General features: G+C 46.3%; 1 protein-coding gene across 2 annotated transcripts in view; it reads right to left on the bottom strand.

Annotated features, from left to right (window-relative positions):
• The window catches only part of LOC132424755 (kalirin-like), a 458669-nt gene extending 447539 nt beyond the window's left edge, over nucleotides 1-11130 (bottom strand). For both annotated transcript variants that reach the window (XM_060010783.1, XM_060010784.1), the window contains exon 1: nucleotides 10732-11130. In XM_060010783.1, the coding sequence (XP_059866766.1) occupies nucleotides 10732-10804 (73 nt within the window). In that variant the 5' untranslated portion in view covers nucleotides 10805-11130. The remainder of the gene's footprint in view (nucleotides 1-10731) is intronic.
• Nucleotides 11131-17026: the final 5896 nt, after the last annotated feature.

Below are 17026 nucleotides of genomic sequence, written 5' to 3'. Positions count from 1 at the left end.
TAAGAAGTCAGAGACAGGAAACCCCCAGGAGCCCCAGACCCCTCCCCCAGTCCCCTTTTGTCACATCCAATTAACCATCTGCCAGTCTCCTGGGTCTCCCTCTAGGCCCACTGTCCAGCTGCCAACTGAACACTGTGTTTCCCCACCCCCATTCCCCATAGATGCCCATTGTCCCCAGGCTGCAGGGTAAGAGTGTAAAAGGCAAGGGGTGTAGGCACATTCCCAGACCCTGTCTGCCATACCCTGGAATAACTGTAACTGCAAGCTTAAAAATCACATCCCTACCTACCTAACTATGCACAAGGAAGGGAGGAAAGAAGGAAGGAAGCAAGGGAAGGAGGAAGGGAGGGAGGAAAGATGGGGAGGGTATCGCAGGGGAGGGGAGTGGAGAGGAGGAAGCAAGCTACTGAAGCATAATTTTCATGATTTGGAAATTCTAACTAATAATATATACAATATAGTTTTACTAGTAATATTATATATAGTCATATTCTATTACTAGTAATATAATTCCATTTCTATTACTATTTACAATATGAATATAACTATCACAATCTATAACTACCAAATCAAGTGATCCTGATAGGTAAGATTTTTTTTCACCCATTTTACTCATGAGGAAACTGAAGCTCAGAGAGGCTGTACCTTGCACAAGGTCACACAGCTAGTAAGTTCCTGTACTAAGACTCTATGATTCTGAAACTGAGCCATATCTAAGGAAAATCCCACCTCCTCCTGCTCTCGGAAATATAAACCCAGTCCCCCACAGCCCACCTTTTGGAAACAGGAACCCCTGGATTCCTACTTCCATCCCCTAGAGGGCCATATAAGATGCCTCACTTGATGACAGTTCTTGGGTTTGCCCCTAAAATGAGAGCTGAAGGGAGTACTTTGGGGCCAAAGGAACGGGTGTGCTCATTGGCATCTTTCCTCTGGTGTGAAGGGTTCCTCTTCATGGAGAAAAACGGGACAAAGGCTCCTCCATGACCCCTGGTCTGCTTCCTCTTTCTTCTAAAACCTCTAGAGGCATTAAGGAAACCGAAAATTCAAGAGCAGGTCCATCCCTCACAGAGACAGTACCCGACGGCCAGGCATGACCCCTCCTCAGGAGGCTGCCCCTACACCTTCTTGTCTGAGTCCTCCTCCTTCTGTCCTGTCCTCACTCACCCTCCACCCCACCCCCAACTTGCCTTTCTGACTCACACTCTGTAGGAGGTGATTCTGCAGACCCCTCTACAGCCTGAAGCAAATCCCACCTCAGCCTGCCAAAGGAAGCCACTAGCGCTTCTAAAAGGATTGCTATTTTGGGACCTCCCAGCCTTGCTTTCTAGCTTCTCTGTCCAAGGGGCCTTCTAGAGCCACACCAACCCAGCTCACCCATTTCACAGCTGCCTTCAGCTTGAACTATCCGCCCCAAGCACAGGACCACAAGCCCCTGGGTCTCCAGGCCAGCTGATGCTCTCTGTGCTGGGGCTGTTGACCAAGCACATTGTGCCCTCAGCAGAGCTGCTGGCCAGCCTACTACTTTACTGAAGTCCGCCTTCCCCCAGTCTCCCCCTCTGGCCAAGGCTCACGCCCCAGCTACCTTGAGATCCACCCTTACAGGCTCATCCAGGATCTACTTCCTTCAACTTCTCCTCTTTTCTAAATATTCATTCCCTTCCCCAAGCCTGCATTCTCCCTCCTCCCCACCCGTAGGTATTCACAGATCTTCCCTACCTAAAAAAATCCTCCCCTCAACTCTGCTACCCATCTCTAACTACCTTATTATTTTTAACCTTCCCTTCACAGCCAAACCTTTCCAAAGAGTCATCTATATGCACTCCCACCACTTCCTCCCCACCCACTCACTCCCCATTTCCCTTGAAATTTGAATTCCACCTCCCATACACAAGTGAAACTGTTATTTCAAAGGTTACCAGTGATCTCCCAGTTTCCAGAACCCACAGGGTTTGCTCAGTCCCCCTCTCCCTCAACCCCTCTGCAGCATTAGACCCTATTGATGACCGGACTGTTTCCAAGCCCTGCTCTCTCCTGGTTCTCTTCCAGCCCTTCACTTGAGTCTACAGCTCTGTCCTTGGCCCTCTGCCCTTAAGACTCTATATGCTTTCATTTATTATCTCATCTATTCTGATAGCTCCAGCCACAACTTCTTACGGATATCTCCCAAATCTATATTTCAGTCTCTGGCCTCCCTCCAAACCTCCAGCCTCCCTCCGCTATCTGCCTACTGAATCAACACCTCCCTAAGCTATTGCACTGACACCTGAAAAGCAACACGTCCCAAAGTAAATTCCCAAATCCTGCCTCTCCTCCTGCCTCCCCACAGCTGCTCCTCTTCTTCCTTAACTCCTAATTTTCATTTAGGGTACTTCCATCCTCCCCAGTCACCCAGCTCTAAGAGCTGGAGTAATCTTTGAGTCCTGACTCTTCCTTAACACCTCTACATCCAAGTTACCAAGTCCTGTAGACGCTACATCCACGAGCTCCCTCATATCCATCCCCTCCTCCCCATTTCCACTGTGCCATCTCAAGTTCAGGCCCTCCTAACCTATCACAGTGGTCTCCCAATCCAACCCTGGCTAGCAGTTCCTCCCCCATTCCAACTGACCCTCTGCAGGACTGCCAGATTTATCTTCCTCATCATGTCACCACCCCATTCAGACACTTTTAGTGGCTCCTGAAAGCTAACTGCAGAAAGACCAAACTCCTTGGCCTGCCATTCAAAGCCCTTGATTATCTAGGAGTCGAATAAAGCTTTAATAAATGAAGCAGTCAATCAACTTGGTCCCTACCCACTTCTGATTTTTATCTCCCATTGATCCTCCACCTGAATCCTCTAAGTCACACAAACTGGACCACTTACTGCCCCCAAATATGCCATGGATGGTCGTGCCTTTTTCTAACACTGTTCCAATACCTTCTGTCTTCCCCATCCAAATCCTACCCATCCTTCAGGTCTCAGCTCGAGAAGTATAGCTACTTCCTTGAGAACACAGTTCATCTGCCACTTTTCACTCTCCTTGTTTATCCCTCATATCTGTGTTTTCTAGCTAATAACCAGCTCCCTTCTAATAATGCCATGGGACAGAAGGGGAAGAGACAAAGCTAATTCTCCAACAGTTTCTTACTTCCCTTTATTAATTCCTCTGTTCTCCCAGCTAATTCCTTCTGTTCCCTCACTTCTCAGCAGACACAATTTCAAGCAGCTCTATTGATCCAACAGCCCTGTGGCTGTCAATCATTTCCTAGTTCTTTTGCTGCCAGTCATTCACACTCAAAGGCGTGGCAGGAGGAGTCTGAACTGCACGCAGACAGAGAAGGGGCGGGAAGGGACTGATTCACTGCACCCACCTGAGGCTCAGTGGAAGCAGGAACCCCATTCTCGCTGGGCTCCTCCAGATGGCATGGGGCCATGTGGGCCAGGGTCTGGGGAACTGGCATTTATATACTTTGTGGAGGAGGAGAGAACAGGAGTGCCCTGATTTGTTGTAAGGAGGATGCCCCATCCAGTCCCTTTGGGAAACCAAATTGAGAAGGATTGAAAAATGTCCCATGAAGGTCAGATTAAATAAGATAATACTTGTCAGAGGTGGTACTTAGAGTAATAGAATGTTTGATTTGGAAGGAACTATCTACACATATTTGGACAGAATTGTACAACTTATAAAGACCTCTCACACACGGTATCTCATTTGAGTCTCTCAACAGCCCTATAAGGAAACTGGGTGGTGGGGCGCACGATCCTCATCTTACACAGATGTTACTCACTTGCCCAAGTCATGCAGATAAGTGGAGAGCAAAGGGGAGGGTTCACCTCCTGCTCTCTTGCCTGACCTTTTTGGCCTCTTTCACAGGCTTTTTCTCCCTTTCCCACCCCTTAAACTCAAGTGCTCCCTGAGGGGGGTATTGTAATTCTATTCATTTTCCTTCCTGCTCGATATTCTTTCTTGCAATGATTTTATACACTCCCAGAGCACAGTACATGGCTGCACTAGGAACTCGATAAATATTTGTCAAACAAATGATTAAATTAATGAATGAAAAAGAGCTGAGGCCCAGACCCTAGCCTTCTGATTCCACCCAGGTGACGCCTCTCCAGCACCCCTGCCGCCCCGTGTCAAAAACCCTGCACAGTACCCCTTCTGGAGATTCCCTCAGCCTCTGTGCCATCACATTCGCTTAATAATAAAAACAACAGGAACAGCTAGTATTTCTTGTGCTCCTAATGTGGGTCAGAAACCACGAGATGCTTTTTACACATGTTTTTCCTATTTCATCCTCTCAACCTGTGAAACAAGCATCCTTGGTCCCATTTTGCAGAAGACTGAGGATGACATAGACTATATCATTTACCCAAGATTCTGCCCCTGGTTAGTGCTGAGCCTATCTGATCCAAAGCCCATGGTCTTCTGGCTATAACCAGGGTCTCTCAGCCTCAGCACCACTGACATTTGGAGGCTGAAGAATTCTTGTCCTGTGCATTATAAGATGTTTAGCAGCACCCTAGACCACTACCCACTTGATGCCATACAACCCCCTCCCTGAGTTGACAACCCCCAAAAATGTCTCCAGACATTGCCAAATGTTTCTTGGAGGACAAAACTGCCTCCCGTTGAGAACCACTAGACTATACCATACTGCCCATCTCCAGAAGTAAACTACCAAGTTCCAGAACCAGAAAGAAGTTGGAAAAATAAAAGTGTTCATTCTCCAACGTCTAAAAAGGACCTCTAGTTCACCTGTTCTAGTGTTTTATTGACACCGACAGTCAGGAATATTTTTTGTCACGTCTCACCTAATTTCTTTCTGTAGCTTCAGTTTATTCCAACATCTCTTCCATCCCCAAGGGATTATCAAATACAATTGGACAGAATGTGTCAATAATTGAGTTCTTGATGATTGGTGGCACAAGGATAAAGCAAAGCCCCCCAAATATTATGGAGGTGTACCTAAATGTTGTTGATATGTTCTAAAATATATTAATGTAGAAATAGCCTTCCCTCTTCAGAACAACAAAGTCCTCTCAATACTCCATCAAAAGTTCTTGGGAAATGGCGTGACCAAAAGCCCAAATCATGATGGGCTTAAGTGGAGGAGAATCAAGAAGGAATGGTAAATATTGAACTAAGTGTCACGTTTACATTCTGGAGCATCAAACGCAACGTCAAAAAGAGATGTTTTCCTTTGCTGCAAAAGAGAGCTCAGGAGGTAAAAGACTCTACCCCTTTTACGGTGCCTGGCAATGCCCAGACGGGGTGATGTTTACTCAAAAAACTGCACACCAACATAGGTTGTTATTCCAAGTCAGATCTGGACCTGACGATGACCAGTTCTCTGTCTAGGTGGGATGGGGTTTTTATCTGAGAAAAGTCTAAGGAGTTGTACACTGAATACCAATATATCACCACCTAAATTCAGCAACTGCTCATATTTTTCTGTGTTTGCTTTATCTGCACAGGGGGGAGACAGTTTGTTTTGGTTTGGTCTTGGTGAATCACAAGCTTTTTAAAAGATCTTTTAAAGAACAAATCACTTCATTGTATGAAAAGGATAAAAACAATACAATACCTCTGATGAAGTGAGACAATAAGTATAGACAACTGAGTGTTTATGGAATTCAGAGGAGAGAGTTGGTCTTGTGAGCTATGAAAGCTTCCAGAAGAATGTGGTGTTAAAGTCTTGACGAATAAGTTGCATTTGTAGAGTAGGGGTGAAGGGGTGGATGATTCAAAGGGAACATGAGCCAAAGTGCCCTTGGACGTGAGAAGAGCAGGCTGGCTCTGAGGTGTGAAGGACAGACTTGACCCTGAAGGCACTAGAAAGTCACTGTAGGTTCATAAACCAGGTGTGACGGAAGTAGTTCAATCTCCTTTAGGAAGTGCTATCTGCCTGCAGATGCCAATTGGAGTGGGGGTGAGAGAGCAGAGTCCAAGGGCCAAGGATAAAGGGCTAGTGAGTCCATGAGCACCATAATGGGTCTCCTGGCCTAGGGCAGAGGCCCTGAGGATGAACAGCATGGGCTCACTATGAAAGATAACAGAGTTTGTTAGAAGATTGAGATTCCTCAGAGACAATATCAAGGTGCTAAATATCATGACTAGGAAAGGGAAGGTGCCACTTATAGGATTAAGGAAGACAAGAGGGGAAGCTAGTTTAGGGACTTGGAAAGACAGAGCTGAGTTTGAGGCTGACCAAAGTCCAAGTAACAGCAAACAGTCCAGTTAAAAATGTCTGGACTCACAAGACCAAAGCTCAACAGAAAAAAGATATTTCCACATCAATCTCATTAAATTTATCCTCTGAACTTTCTTCCTTTGAGTCTTATAGAAGGAGGTTTCTCCTCTGCTCACCAAAGTCAAGATTTTCGCTAGGGAACCTCCTCTTGTCTCACCTCTTCAGGTATCTAACTCAAAAATCAACCAAGCATCTTCAGTTCTTCCTGCCCACAATCTCTCTCCCTTCCACAAACAAACCTGTTCTGACTCTCCGACCAAAAAATGAAAACCGCTTTTCTTGGTGCTAACATGCCATCTGACTAGCACCCAAACTCTTTTTCCTTTCACTGGTAAATTCTGCAAGTAATTGATTCCTACCCACCAGCCCAAATCCCTGCTCTGCATGCCTCTTCTAATACTGTGCTCCCAAGAGCTCATAGTGGCTTTCTTTTTATTACATCCAGAGACACTTGACCGGCACTCCTCTTATTCAACCTGTCTGCAGCCTGTCATCACATCAGAACCCATGCTGACTCCCTGGGGTCTCCAGGATCAAGTCTCCTTTGCTGCCACTTCCTAAACAAGGGTTTCTCCCCCAAATTCTAACTTTAGCCCTCTCCTCTTCCCTCCACCCCCTCCCTCTGAGGGCTGATGCATTCACAAAGCTTCAGCTGCAGCGAGCCTTGATTCAGGAGGCTTCCAAGGCCACAATGGCAGCCCTAACCTCCCACCTGTGCTCCTGTCTGAAGTCCCGTATCTCCCACAAACCAGCTCCACCTGGATGCTCCTCAATCGCCTCTAATTTTCCACATCCAAAGCTAACAGCATTATCTGCCCTGCAAATGCAGCTCCTGTCCTCAATCAGAGTGCTTCAGTCAGGATACTGTTAGTCCTCTATGCTTTAAACCCAGCTACTCCCATTATTCTCGAGGGCTTAATTTTCTTTCCCCCCTACAACTAGTTTGTCAACAAATACCCACATTTCTGCCTTTGACAATGTCTCTCAGAGGGGTCCCTGAGTCCCCGTCCTTTCTGTCATCAACCCAGACCAAGCCCCTCTCCCTCAGTTCCAGATCACTTTTGCATTTGGATCCTTTCTCTCTCTTTCCACTTCATCTATCATATGACCCCCAGATTAACCTTTCCAAATACCACTTTCTTCAGGACATGCCCTTGCTCAGGAACTAAAGTGACTCCCTATCAGTCCTGAATCAAATCCAATCTCCTCTCTTGGGCTCCCAAGATTCTGCCTATCTGGCCTTGCCCTACTTACCCAACTCTGTTTCCCATTCCTCCTTACCCTACACCTTCTACTCAGTCTTCCCAGGATCCTCAGTGTCAATGCCTCAACCTCCCTGAGCTTTTGCCCATGATTCTCTTCCCACCCTCCATCTCCCCTTCAAGGGCTACCCTCAGTTCCACTCCTCTGTAGTTCTGCCAACTTTTTATCTTATAGCACCATAATGTTCAGCAAGTAATTAATCTCTAATTGAGCAGTAATTGTCAATCTTCTTTTAAAAGCTCTTGGAGGGTAGAAACCAATTTGAATATTTCTTTGTATCCCATAGCACCCTGGACAGCAGAAGGGTCCTAGTAGAAGCTGAAAAGACCTTGCTGGTTTTCTATTCCAACTGATTTCTATTCCCAGTTCTGAGTTCCCATATTTCCCCTCCTCTGCCTCATAACCATGATCAATAAAATTATTGTGACACACTTTCCCAGGCGTGGATCAGAGAATTCCCAGAAAGACAACACAGAATACACCAATCTATAAGAATAATGGTGGGGACAGGGGGTGTGCATGGGTGTTGCTTTCTGTCCGTGTACATGTATGGATGTAGGATTTGGGGAATGTCACAAGAACTGAAATACCAAAATAATCAGAAGAGGACAAGTAAAGAACCAACATGACAGAATAATTGGAAACATGCCTAATTAGAGGCACAGTATGCCAGGGTTTTGACAAAGCAATTGCCAGTGTGGTCTCTGTGTATGCAAAATCTTCCATCAGAAAGTAGGGGGTAACCCTGGCACTCGGGACTTTGAAAATGTGTTTGGAGCTTTTTCAACTGTTCAACTAAATAAATTTATCATCTGTCCAGCCTACCAGGTGTAGTGCTATGTTCCATAAAGATGGGGACTCAGAAGGGAGACGATTAAGAAATATGGCCTTTTCCAGGTGTAAGAAGCCCCAGCAAAAGCCCAGGCTAGAGACTGGAAGGGGGTAAGATCAAGAAGCAGAGCACAGAGGACCACTCAGGGTGGGTGGTGGTCCTAGACCCTACCACAAACAGTCTGCACCCCCTCGTACAACTTGTTACAGGTCGTCAGTCATTTCCAGCCTTATGCGCTGAAGATTTCACCCTTCTCTGATTCAAAGTGCACATCAGACCTGGGCCCCCCTCAACAAGGCTGCCTGAGGAGAAAGAATATCCCCAACAGGATTCCATAGGAGAGGGACCCAGTCTGCTATTTACTCTGTGATTTGAGCCAGGGCTAGACAATGTAAGCCCCATGTTGTGTTTTTAAAGGCCCTGGGAAAAGTAACACATTGGGCCATTATAGGCCATTAACACCATTAACACTGTGTGAATTCATTTGTCAGAAATTAGCAAGCCTCCAGAAACTGAGATCTGCTCCAAGGGCCTGGGACAGAGAATAGACAGGATCTAGTGTTTGGATGGTAGAAAAGGCGAAGGAGGAGTGGATGCCAAAAGATAAAAATGGGTCCAGAAAGGGAAGGTGGGAAAGCTTACACTCCAAGAGTTTTCCCCAGAGCTAAGAAAAGGCAGAGTTTTGTGCCAGATGGGAGGCAAAGGGTGGATGGTAGGGGTGTCGATGAAGACGTCCTAGTGCATGTTTCCAGGTATCACTTAGCCCCCAGAACCTCTCCCCTAGATAATAAACTAAGGTTATCAGGTCAGGCACCTCTTTAGAATTCCTGCTTTGGTTCCTGGGCTGTGTGAGTGAGTGAGTGAGTGAGTGAGTGTGTGTGTGTGTGTGTGTGTGTGTGTGAGAGAGAGAGAGAGAGAGAGAGAGAATGTGAGAGAGAGAGTATGTGAGAGAGAGAGTATGTGAGACAGAGAGAGAAAGGGGGGGATGGGGAAGGTGTATATTAGAATCCACATCTGGGGAAAAGGAAGGAGGGAGGCAAGGCTGAGCCCTGAGAAGCAGGATAGGATAACAGGGGCTCGCTCTGCTTTCTCCAGGTCAGCTCCTATCAGCTCCTATCCTCCAGCTCTTTCCTCTTCAGACCAACTAGAAAATGAACATATGGGCTGACCAAGTCTTGACTTCCAAAGCCACAAGTCTCCCCAACAAAGCACCCCACCCCTTCCCTCAGATGACCTCCAGGGCAAGGCAATGAGGTTAGGAAACAGATGGGTGCGCAGGGAATCTTCAAAGCCGACCTGCTCTTTGACCCCATCAGTTCACGTCCTCCAATCCAATTTACAGAAAGAGGGGAGATGCCCAGGGTCCCCATAACTTACTGGACTCTTCGGGAAAAAGATTCCAGACCACATGGTTCCAGACATGGAAGATGGGGAGCTCTACCTACCGAGTTGGTGGAAGCCACAAGTAAAGAGGAGATGGAGAAACCCTGGTCATCAGAGAAACAGGGCCACAGGTGGTGGCAGATGAGGGTGGTCGGTTCTGCTCTGGGAAAGGGGCTGTGTAGCCAAGGAACATGAGGAGCTATAGACCTGGGGGCTGGGAAGTGGCAGGGGCCGAAAATAGCCGTTAAGGCAGATCTGGGGTCGGGGGCGGTGCTCTACATACCACAGGCAAGCAAAGATTCAGTGGGTGTGTATGAGGGGGACGCTAACTCACACTTCCAGGAACGAGTGATTCTTATGAAAAGCTCATCCGTTCCCAGAACTGGAGAAGAGGAGGACAAGGAGGAGGTCCCAGGCGCCCACCGCCCTCCCTGCCGGGTCTGCCTCTCAAGTCTGAGACTCTGGCTTCCCACACGCACCAGGCACTACAGTCCTCGGTCTGCCCCGCTCCCGACTGTCAGTCTGCAGCCTGCGCGACTCCCGGTCCCCACTGTCCCTCTTTGCACATCGGGGCCGGGGGCCGCCGGCCGGAGAAGGGGTGCCGGCCCAGGGCGGCGGGAGCCGGGCTGACAGGCGCTGGGGGGAGGGGGCAGCCGAGGGAGGGGCGGGGGACGCCGGTAGCCGGAGCGGCGCACTGCAAAGTGATCCAACATCGCCCCATCCCCGCGCTCCGGGAGAAGGCGGCCCGAGGGGACCGCCTCTCGCCTCCCCAACACAGACTCCCGCAAGTGGGGTGAACGCCGAGGGGCGCCGAGCTCCCAGCCCCCACCCCTCCCCAAAATGCAACCCGCATTGCCATAACAACAAGAATCTCGGCCACTCCAGCCCCGGCGACGAAGGGGACTGCCCCCCAACACGCACACCCCAGCAACAGCCCTCCTTTCCCAAACTTGTCCAAGACGCCGCATCCAGGGCAGCAGCCTCCTCCCCAACCCCCCGCGCCCTGCCCAGCTTACCTGTCCGGAAAAAGGCGTCCACGTCCGAGTCGGCGGCTCCTCCTTCCTCCGCTGCCCCCTCCGGGGGGTTCATGACTGGGGGAGGGCGTCCGCGGGCAGCCGGGGGCCGGCGAAGCCTGGGGCCGAGGGCTGCTCGGCGCCCTGTGGGCGGAGGGCGCGGGGCGCACCGGCCGCGGCCGCAGACCCGGAGGACACCGGGCTTCAAGGGCGGGCGGCCGGCCGGGGTGGCAGGGCTAGGGCAGAGGACGCCGAAGCTCCCTCAGGCAGAGGCGCGCGGCGGGCTGGGGGCGCCTGCTGCCGGCTCCCCCATGGTCCCCCTTCCCCGGGGGCGCTGGCCGCCTGCGGTCTGGCCGGGGCCGGGGTACGAGCTGCCTGGGCGCCCGCTCTCCCTCAGCGGCGGCAGCTGGCTCTCCTCCTCGCCCGTCTGCCTGTCTCTATTGTTCAGCCCTGCTAGTCTCTCCTCTTTATTTTTCCTCCTCCCTCCCACCCTCCCTGTCTCTCTACCTCCTCCCTCCCTCGCTCGACCGCCCGCTCGCTCTCAGCTTCCCTCCCTCGCTCGCTCTCTGGCTCCCCCTCTGGCTCCCTCCGCCGCCGCCGCCGCCGCCGCCGCCGCCGCCGCCTCGCAACTCCTCCCCCGGCTCCCGCTCCTCAGTCCTAGCCAACAATGACCCGGGCAGCGACGAGCTCAACTAAAGCTCCGGCCCGGGCCGGGGTCTCGCCGCGGCCCCCCGGCGGCGCGGACGCCTCCCTCCCCCGCCTTCCCGCGCCGGCCTCTCCCGGAGCCAAGCCCGGGCCCCGAGCTATTGTTCGCTGCTGTGCTAGGCCGGCTTCCTGAGCCCCGCAGGAAAAGCGCCGGCGAAGGAGGCGGCCGGGGAGGCGGCGGGGCCGCCGGGCGAGTCCCCGGCCACCGGGCGCAAGCCGGGCTCGCCGTGGGGGCTCTGGTGCCCCAGCCCTGCGCGCTCAGCCTCGCCCCTCGCGCGGTCCGGGCTCCGGGCCCGGCGGCCGCCTCCTCCACCCCACCCCGTTCCCAGGTGTGAGAGGGCCCGCCCTCCCAAGCTGCGTGTCCCCCAAGCTGGGCCGATCCGTCCCTAGAGGCTGGACTTTTCCCCTCTCCTTCCAGACAGGCTCTCTCCAGTCTCCTTCACCTCCTGAGCCTTTCGCATTTTCCTCACCAACTCTCCTTAGTTCCTTTCTTTTTTAGCTTTTCTCTTCCTTTTTCCCCTTTTCAACGCCCCTTTAAACATCTCTGCCGTCGCTGTGACTCTTTGTCCAGTTCATTCCTATTGCGATGTGTCCCTATCTTTCCCTCTGTGACTCTCTTGTCTCTCATTTGTCTCTGTCCTGCCTCGGTACTTGGCCCGTATCTCAGCGCTCCTCTTGGACAGCTGTCAAAACTCCCTAATCCCCCGGGCCTTCTCTGTTTTGTTCTTCTCCCTCTTGTGAATGGAGAGATCCAGTTGGCCAGGAGAAAGGAGGTGTTACAGCAAGCTGAATTTCAATTAAAGTGGGGAGTGGGGCTGGGGAGGAATGGGGAAGACCTCAAAAAAGAAAGCAGATGCTGTATGGGGTAATTAATGCAGTGATTGCATTGTGCCAATTGGTTTTTTAAGCAATAATTAAACAATAATTAGCCAGTATTCTGTTTATAGTCCTAGTGACTGCGAAGCTTACAAAACAGAGGCTCTTTAAACCTGAGTACTTAATGTGGTGTGTTGGGGGCTGTTGCTGCTGCCTCATGCAGCCAGATGGAGAGGCTGTGGCCTGACCTAGTGTGTTAAAACACGCCTCACAGAAAAACCAGGTCCTAGTGTAAAACTGATGGCCTGCTACCCAACAGCCAGAATCTTCTGGATCTATCTTCGCTGACCACCTACTTGGTTCCATCTCTCTCCAGGTCAAAGCACCTGGAACCTTTCCAGATCTATTAACCGGCTGACTCTAACAGCAAACAGGATTAATTAAATATGTTTTTAGTGAACGCTTTCTGGTTCCCTGTACTTCTTCCTTTCTTTACTGAATGTCACAATTTTTTTTTTCACCCATTGAAAAAAATAAGTACAGTTGCCTGTCCCCAATCTTGGCTACATGTATCAGGCCCTGTTTCTTAAAAATTAAGAGACTCTGACATCACAAGTTCATTGCCATGAGATCTAATTCATCTGGTCCTAATAGCCTGAACTGACTTAAAGTAGCCAGATGCTCCCTTTCTTACCACCTTCCCTGACAATGAAAGTACTTCTCATTTGTCTTTTCTAAATTTTGCCTTCCCCTTTACCCTGAGCCGAAACCCTGGCCTGCACTCCCACACATGCACATGATGGCAGAGCTGCTATTAACTGGCACCACTGTGCAGATAGAGAACCGGAGGCCTGGCAAGAGCATTAGCTTATCCCAAATTCAGAAGAAACATAACATGTTTAGAGAAAGGTTCATATTAAATTTTCAAAAGATGTGGACAAGAATGGGGGAAAACCTTATGTAATGACACATATATTTTTGAGAGGAAATTTTGTAATGACGCAGATATTTTTGAGAGGAAATTTCTATAAAGATTTTAGACGTGTCAATTAAGCAACTTCTATTAAGATTTTAAATGTTCATAGCTATATTAATATCAGACAAAGATTTCAGAGCAAAAGCTGTTACTAGAGATAAAGAGGCACATTTCAATTCATCAACTGCACACAACAATCCTAAAATTTTTTGTATCTGGGAGAGTTTCAAACTATATGAAGCAAAACTGATAGGACAAAACAAGGAGAAATAGACAAATTCAAAAGTATAGTCAGAGATTTTAACATCTGTCTCACTCAATAATTTATAAGGAAACAGATCACCAGTAAGGATATGGGAGACTTGAACAATGCTATCAACCAACTTAACTGACATATACAGAATACACCACTCAATAACAACAAATGTACATTGTTTTCAAGTGCACGGCTATCAGCTGCATAAGATAAACTATACGCTAAGCCATAAAACAAGTGTTGATAAATATAAGAGGATTAACATCATACAAAGTGATATGAAAATTATACCTCAGTTGTTTTGTTTTAAAAAATCGTACAATGTTCTCTGAGCACAATGAATTAAACTGGAAATTAATAACAAATATATGAAAAAATCCCCCAAATATTTGAAAACTAAAAAAATAACCCATGATCAACTAAGAACTCAATGGAGATAACAGAAAGAATTTTTAACCAAATAAAGATGAAAAAACATCATATAAAAATCTATAAAATAGAGCTAAAACAGTACATAGAGGGAAATTTGTAGTACCAAAATACTTATTTTGTAAAGTCTCAAATCAATGATCTCCTTTTCTACCTTAAGAGCAAATGAAATCCAAAGCAGAAGAATAGAAAGTTTAAAAGATTTGAGCATAAAGAAATGAAATATATAACAGAAAAACAAAAGAGAAAAATCAGTGAAACTAAAAGTGGGTTCTTTGAGAAGATAGATAAAATTGACAAACCTCTAGCCAGACTGCAATCAGAAAACAGAGAGAAGACTCAAATTAGTATTATTAGCAGAAATAAGAGAAGTGACATCACTATAGTTTATAGATAGGTAAAAAGAATAATAGGGAAATATTAATGAACAATTTTATGCCAACAAATTTGACAACTTAAAATGGACAAATTCTTTGGAAGACACAAACTACTAAAGCTCACTCAAGAAGAAATAGATAACTTAAATAGCCATATAGCAATTAAAGAAATTAAATTTGTAGCTTAAAAGCTTCCCACAAAGAAAACTCAAGACCCATATGGCTTCAGTGGTGAACTCTATGAAACATTTAAGGAAGAAACAATACCAATTCCATACACACTCTTCCAGAAAAAGTGAAGAAGAGAGAATATTTCCCAACTATTTCTATGAGGCCAGCATTAATGATGCCAAAACTAAACAAAGACCATGTAAGAGAAAAAAACAAAACAAAACTATAGACCGCTATCCTTCATGAACATAGATGCAAAATTCTTAATAAAATTTTAGCAAATCAAATCCAATAATATGTAAAAAGGATAATACAACATGACCAAGTGGGTGGGTTTATATCAAGGAGGCAAGATGGATTCAACATTTGAAAATCTATCAATGTAATTTAACATACATTATGGATTGAGTTGTGTCCCCCAAAAAGATATGTTGAAGTCCTAATCTGAGGTACCTGTGAATGTGACCTTATTTTGAAATAAATCTTTGTAGGTGTAATCAACTTTGGATGAGGTCATTAAGGTGGGCACGAATCCAACATTACTGGTGTCCTTATAAGAAGAGAAAAACTCCATGTGAAGACAGAGACACAGAGAAAACACCATGTTACAATAGAGGTGGAGATTGGGATGATGCAGCTGCAAGCCAAGGAACACCAGGAATTGATGGCCACCACCAGAAGCTAGGAAGAGGCAAGGAAGGCTTCCACTCAGAGTCTCAGAGGGATCATAGCCCTGCTGACACCTTGATTTCGGACTTCTGGTCTCCAGAACTGGAACAGAATAAATTTCTGTTCTTTTAAACCACCCAATTTGTGGTACTTTGTTATGGTAGCCCTAGAAAATTCATATACCATATTTTAAAAGAAAAACCATATGATCATTTCAATAGATACAGGAAAAGCATTTGACAACATACAACATCTATTTCTGATCAAAACTCTCAGCAAACTAGGAATTGAAAGAACTTCCTCAACTTAATAAATGGCATCTACAAAAAACCGACAGTAACATTATACTGAATGGCAAAAAACTAATGCTTCCTCCTAAGATCAGAACAAAGCAAAAATATCCACTCTCACTCCTATTCAACATTGTACTGGATATTCTAGCCAGTACAATAAGGTAAGAAAAAGAAATTAAAGGCATCCAAATTGAAGAGGAAGAGGTAAAACCGTCTTTATTCATAGACAACATGATTGCCTATTTAGAAAATCCATGAAATCCATCAAAATGTCACTAGAACTAATAATGTGTTTAGCAAGATTTCAGGATGTAAGACCAATATTTAAAAATAAATTGTATTTTTATACACTAGCAATGAAGATTGTAAATGGAAGTTTAAAAGCATCACTATTTATATTAGCTTGGAAAAATATGACATATGAAGGCTAAATCTGATAAAAGATATGCAAGACCCTTGCAGTGTAAACTATAATATATTCTGAAAGAAATTAAAGACGACTTAAGTAAATGGAGAGTTATACTGTGTCATGATCAGAAGACTCAAAATGCTTAAGACATCAATTTTCTCCAAATTGATCAGCAGATTTGATGCAATCCCAATCAAGATTCCAGAAGGTTTTTGTGTAGATATTGACAAACTGATTCAATGCAAAGAAACTAGAAAGCCAAAACGACTAAGAAAAAGAGGGAAAAAGTTGAAGGACTTACACTACCCAATTTCAAGAATTACTATAATGTTACAGTAATCAAGACAATGTGGTGTTTATGTAAAGATAGACAAATAGATCAACGGAATAGAATGGAGTACAGAAACAGACCCACACATGTATTGTCAATTGCTTTGCAACAAAGATCAGAGGGAATTCAGTGTAAAAAGGAGAGCCTTTATACATGGTGCTTGAAAAGCTGAAAATCTATATTCGTTTTCTATGGCTGCTATAACAAATTGCCACAAACTCAGTGGCTATAACAACCCAAATTTTATTTTCTTACAGTTCTGGAAGTCAAAAGTCCAAAATGGGTCTCACTGTGCTAAAATCAAGGTATTGATGGGACTGTGTTCTTTCTGGAGGCTCTGGGAGAGAATCTGTTTCCTTGCTTTTTCCAGCTTCCAGAAGCCACCTGTATTTTTTAGCTTTTATCCTCCTTCCTCCATCTTCAAAATCACCTATGAGTCTCTCACACTGCCATCTCTCTGGTTCTCCACTTTTAAGGGCCCTTGTGATTATAGTGGGCCCACTCAGAATAATCTAGGATAATCTCCCTATTTTAAGGTCATCTGATTAGCAAACTTAATTCCATCTGAAACCTTAATTGTCTTGTAATTTGCTGTGTAACCTAACATAATCACAGGTTCTGAGGACTGGGAGGTAGACATCATTGGGGAAATGCATTATTCTATCACAATATCCATATTAAAAAAAAAGATAATTTGGATCAATATTTCACACTAGATACAAAATGGATCATAGACTAAATGTGTACCTAAAACTATAAAATTTCTAGCAGACACTGAAGAAAATCTTTGTGATTTTGGTAGGCGAAGATTTCTTAGCTATGATACCAAAAGCATAATCCTTAAAAGGAAAAAAGTGATAAACCTG

The sequence above is a fragment of the Delphinus delphis genome, chromosome 4 (genome assembly GCF_949987515.2).
Source record: "Delphinus delphis chromosome 4, mDelDel1.2, whole genome shotgun sequence".
Taxonomy (NCBI): Eukaryota; Metazoa; Chordata; class Mammalia; order Artiodactyla; family Delphinidae; genus Delphinus; species Delphinus delphis.
This window is presented reverse-complemented; position numbering and strand designations above follow the sequence as displayed.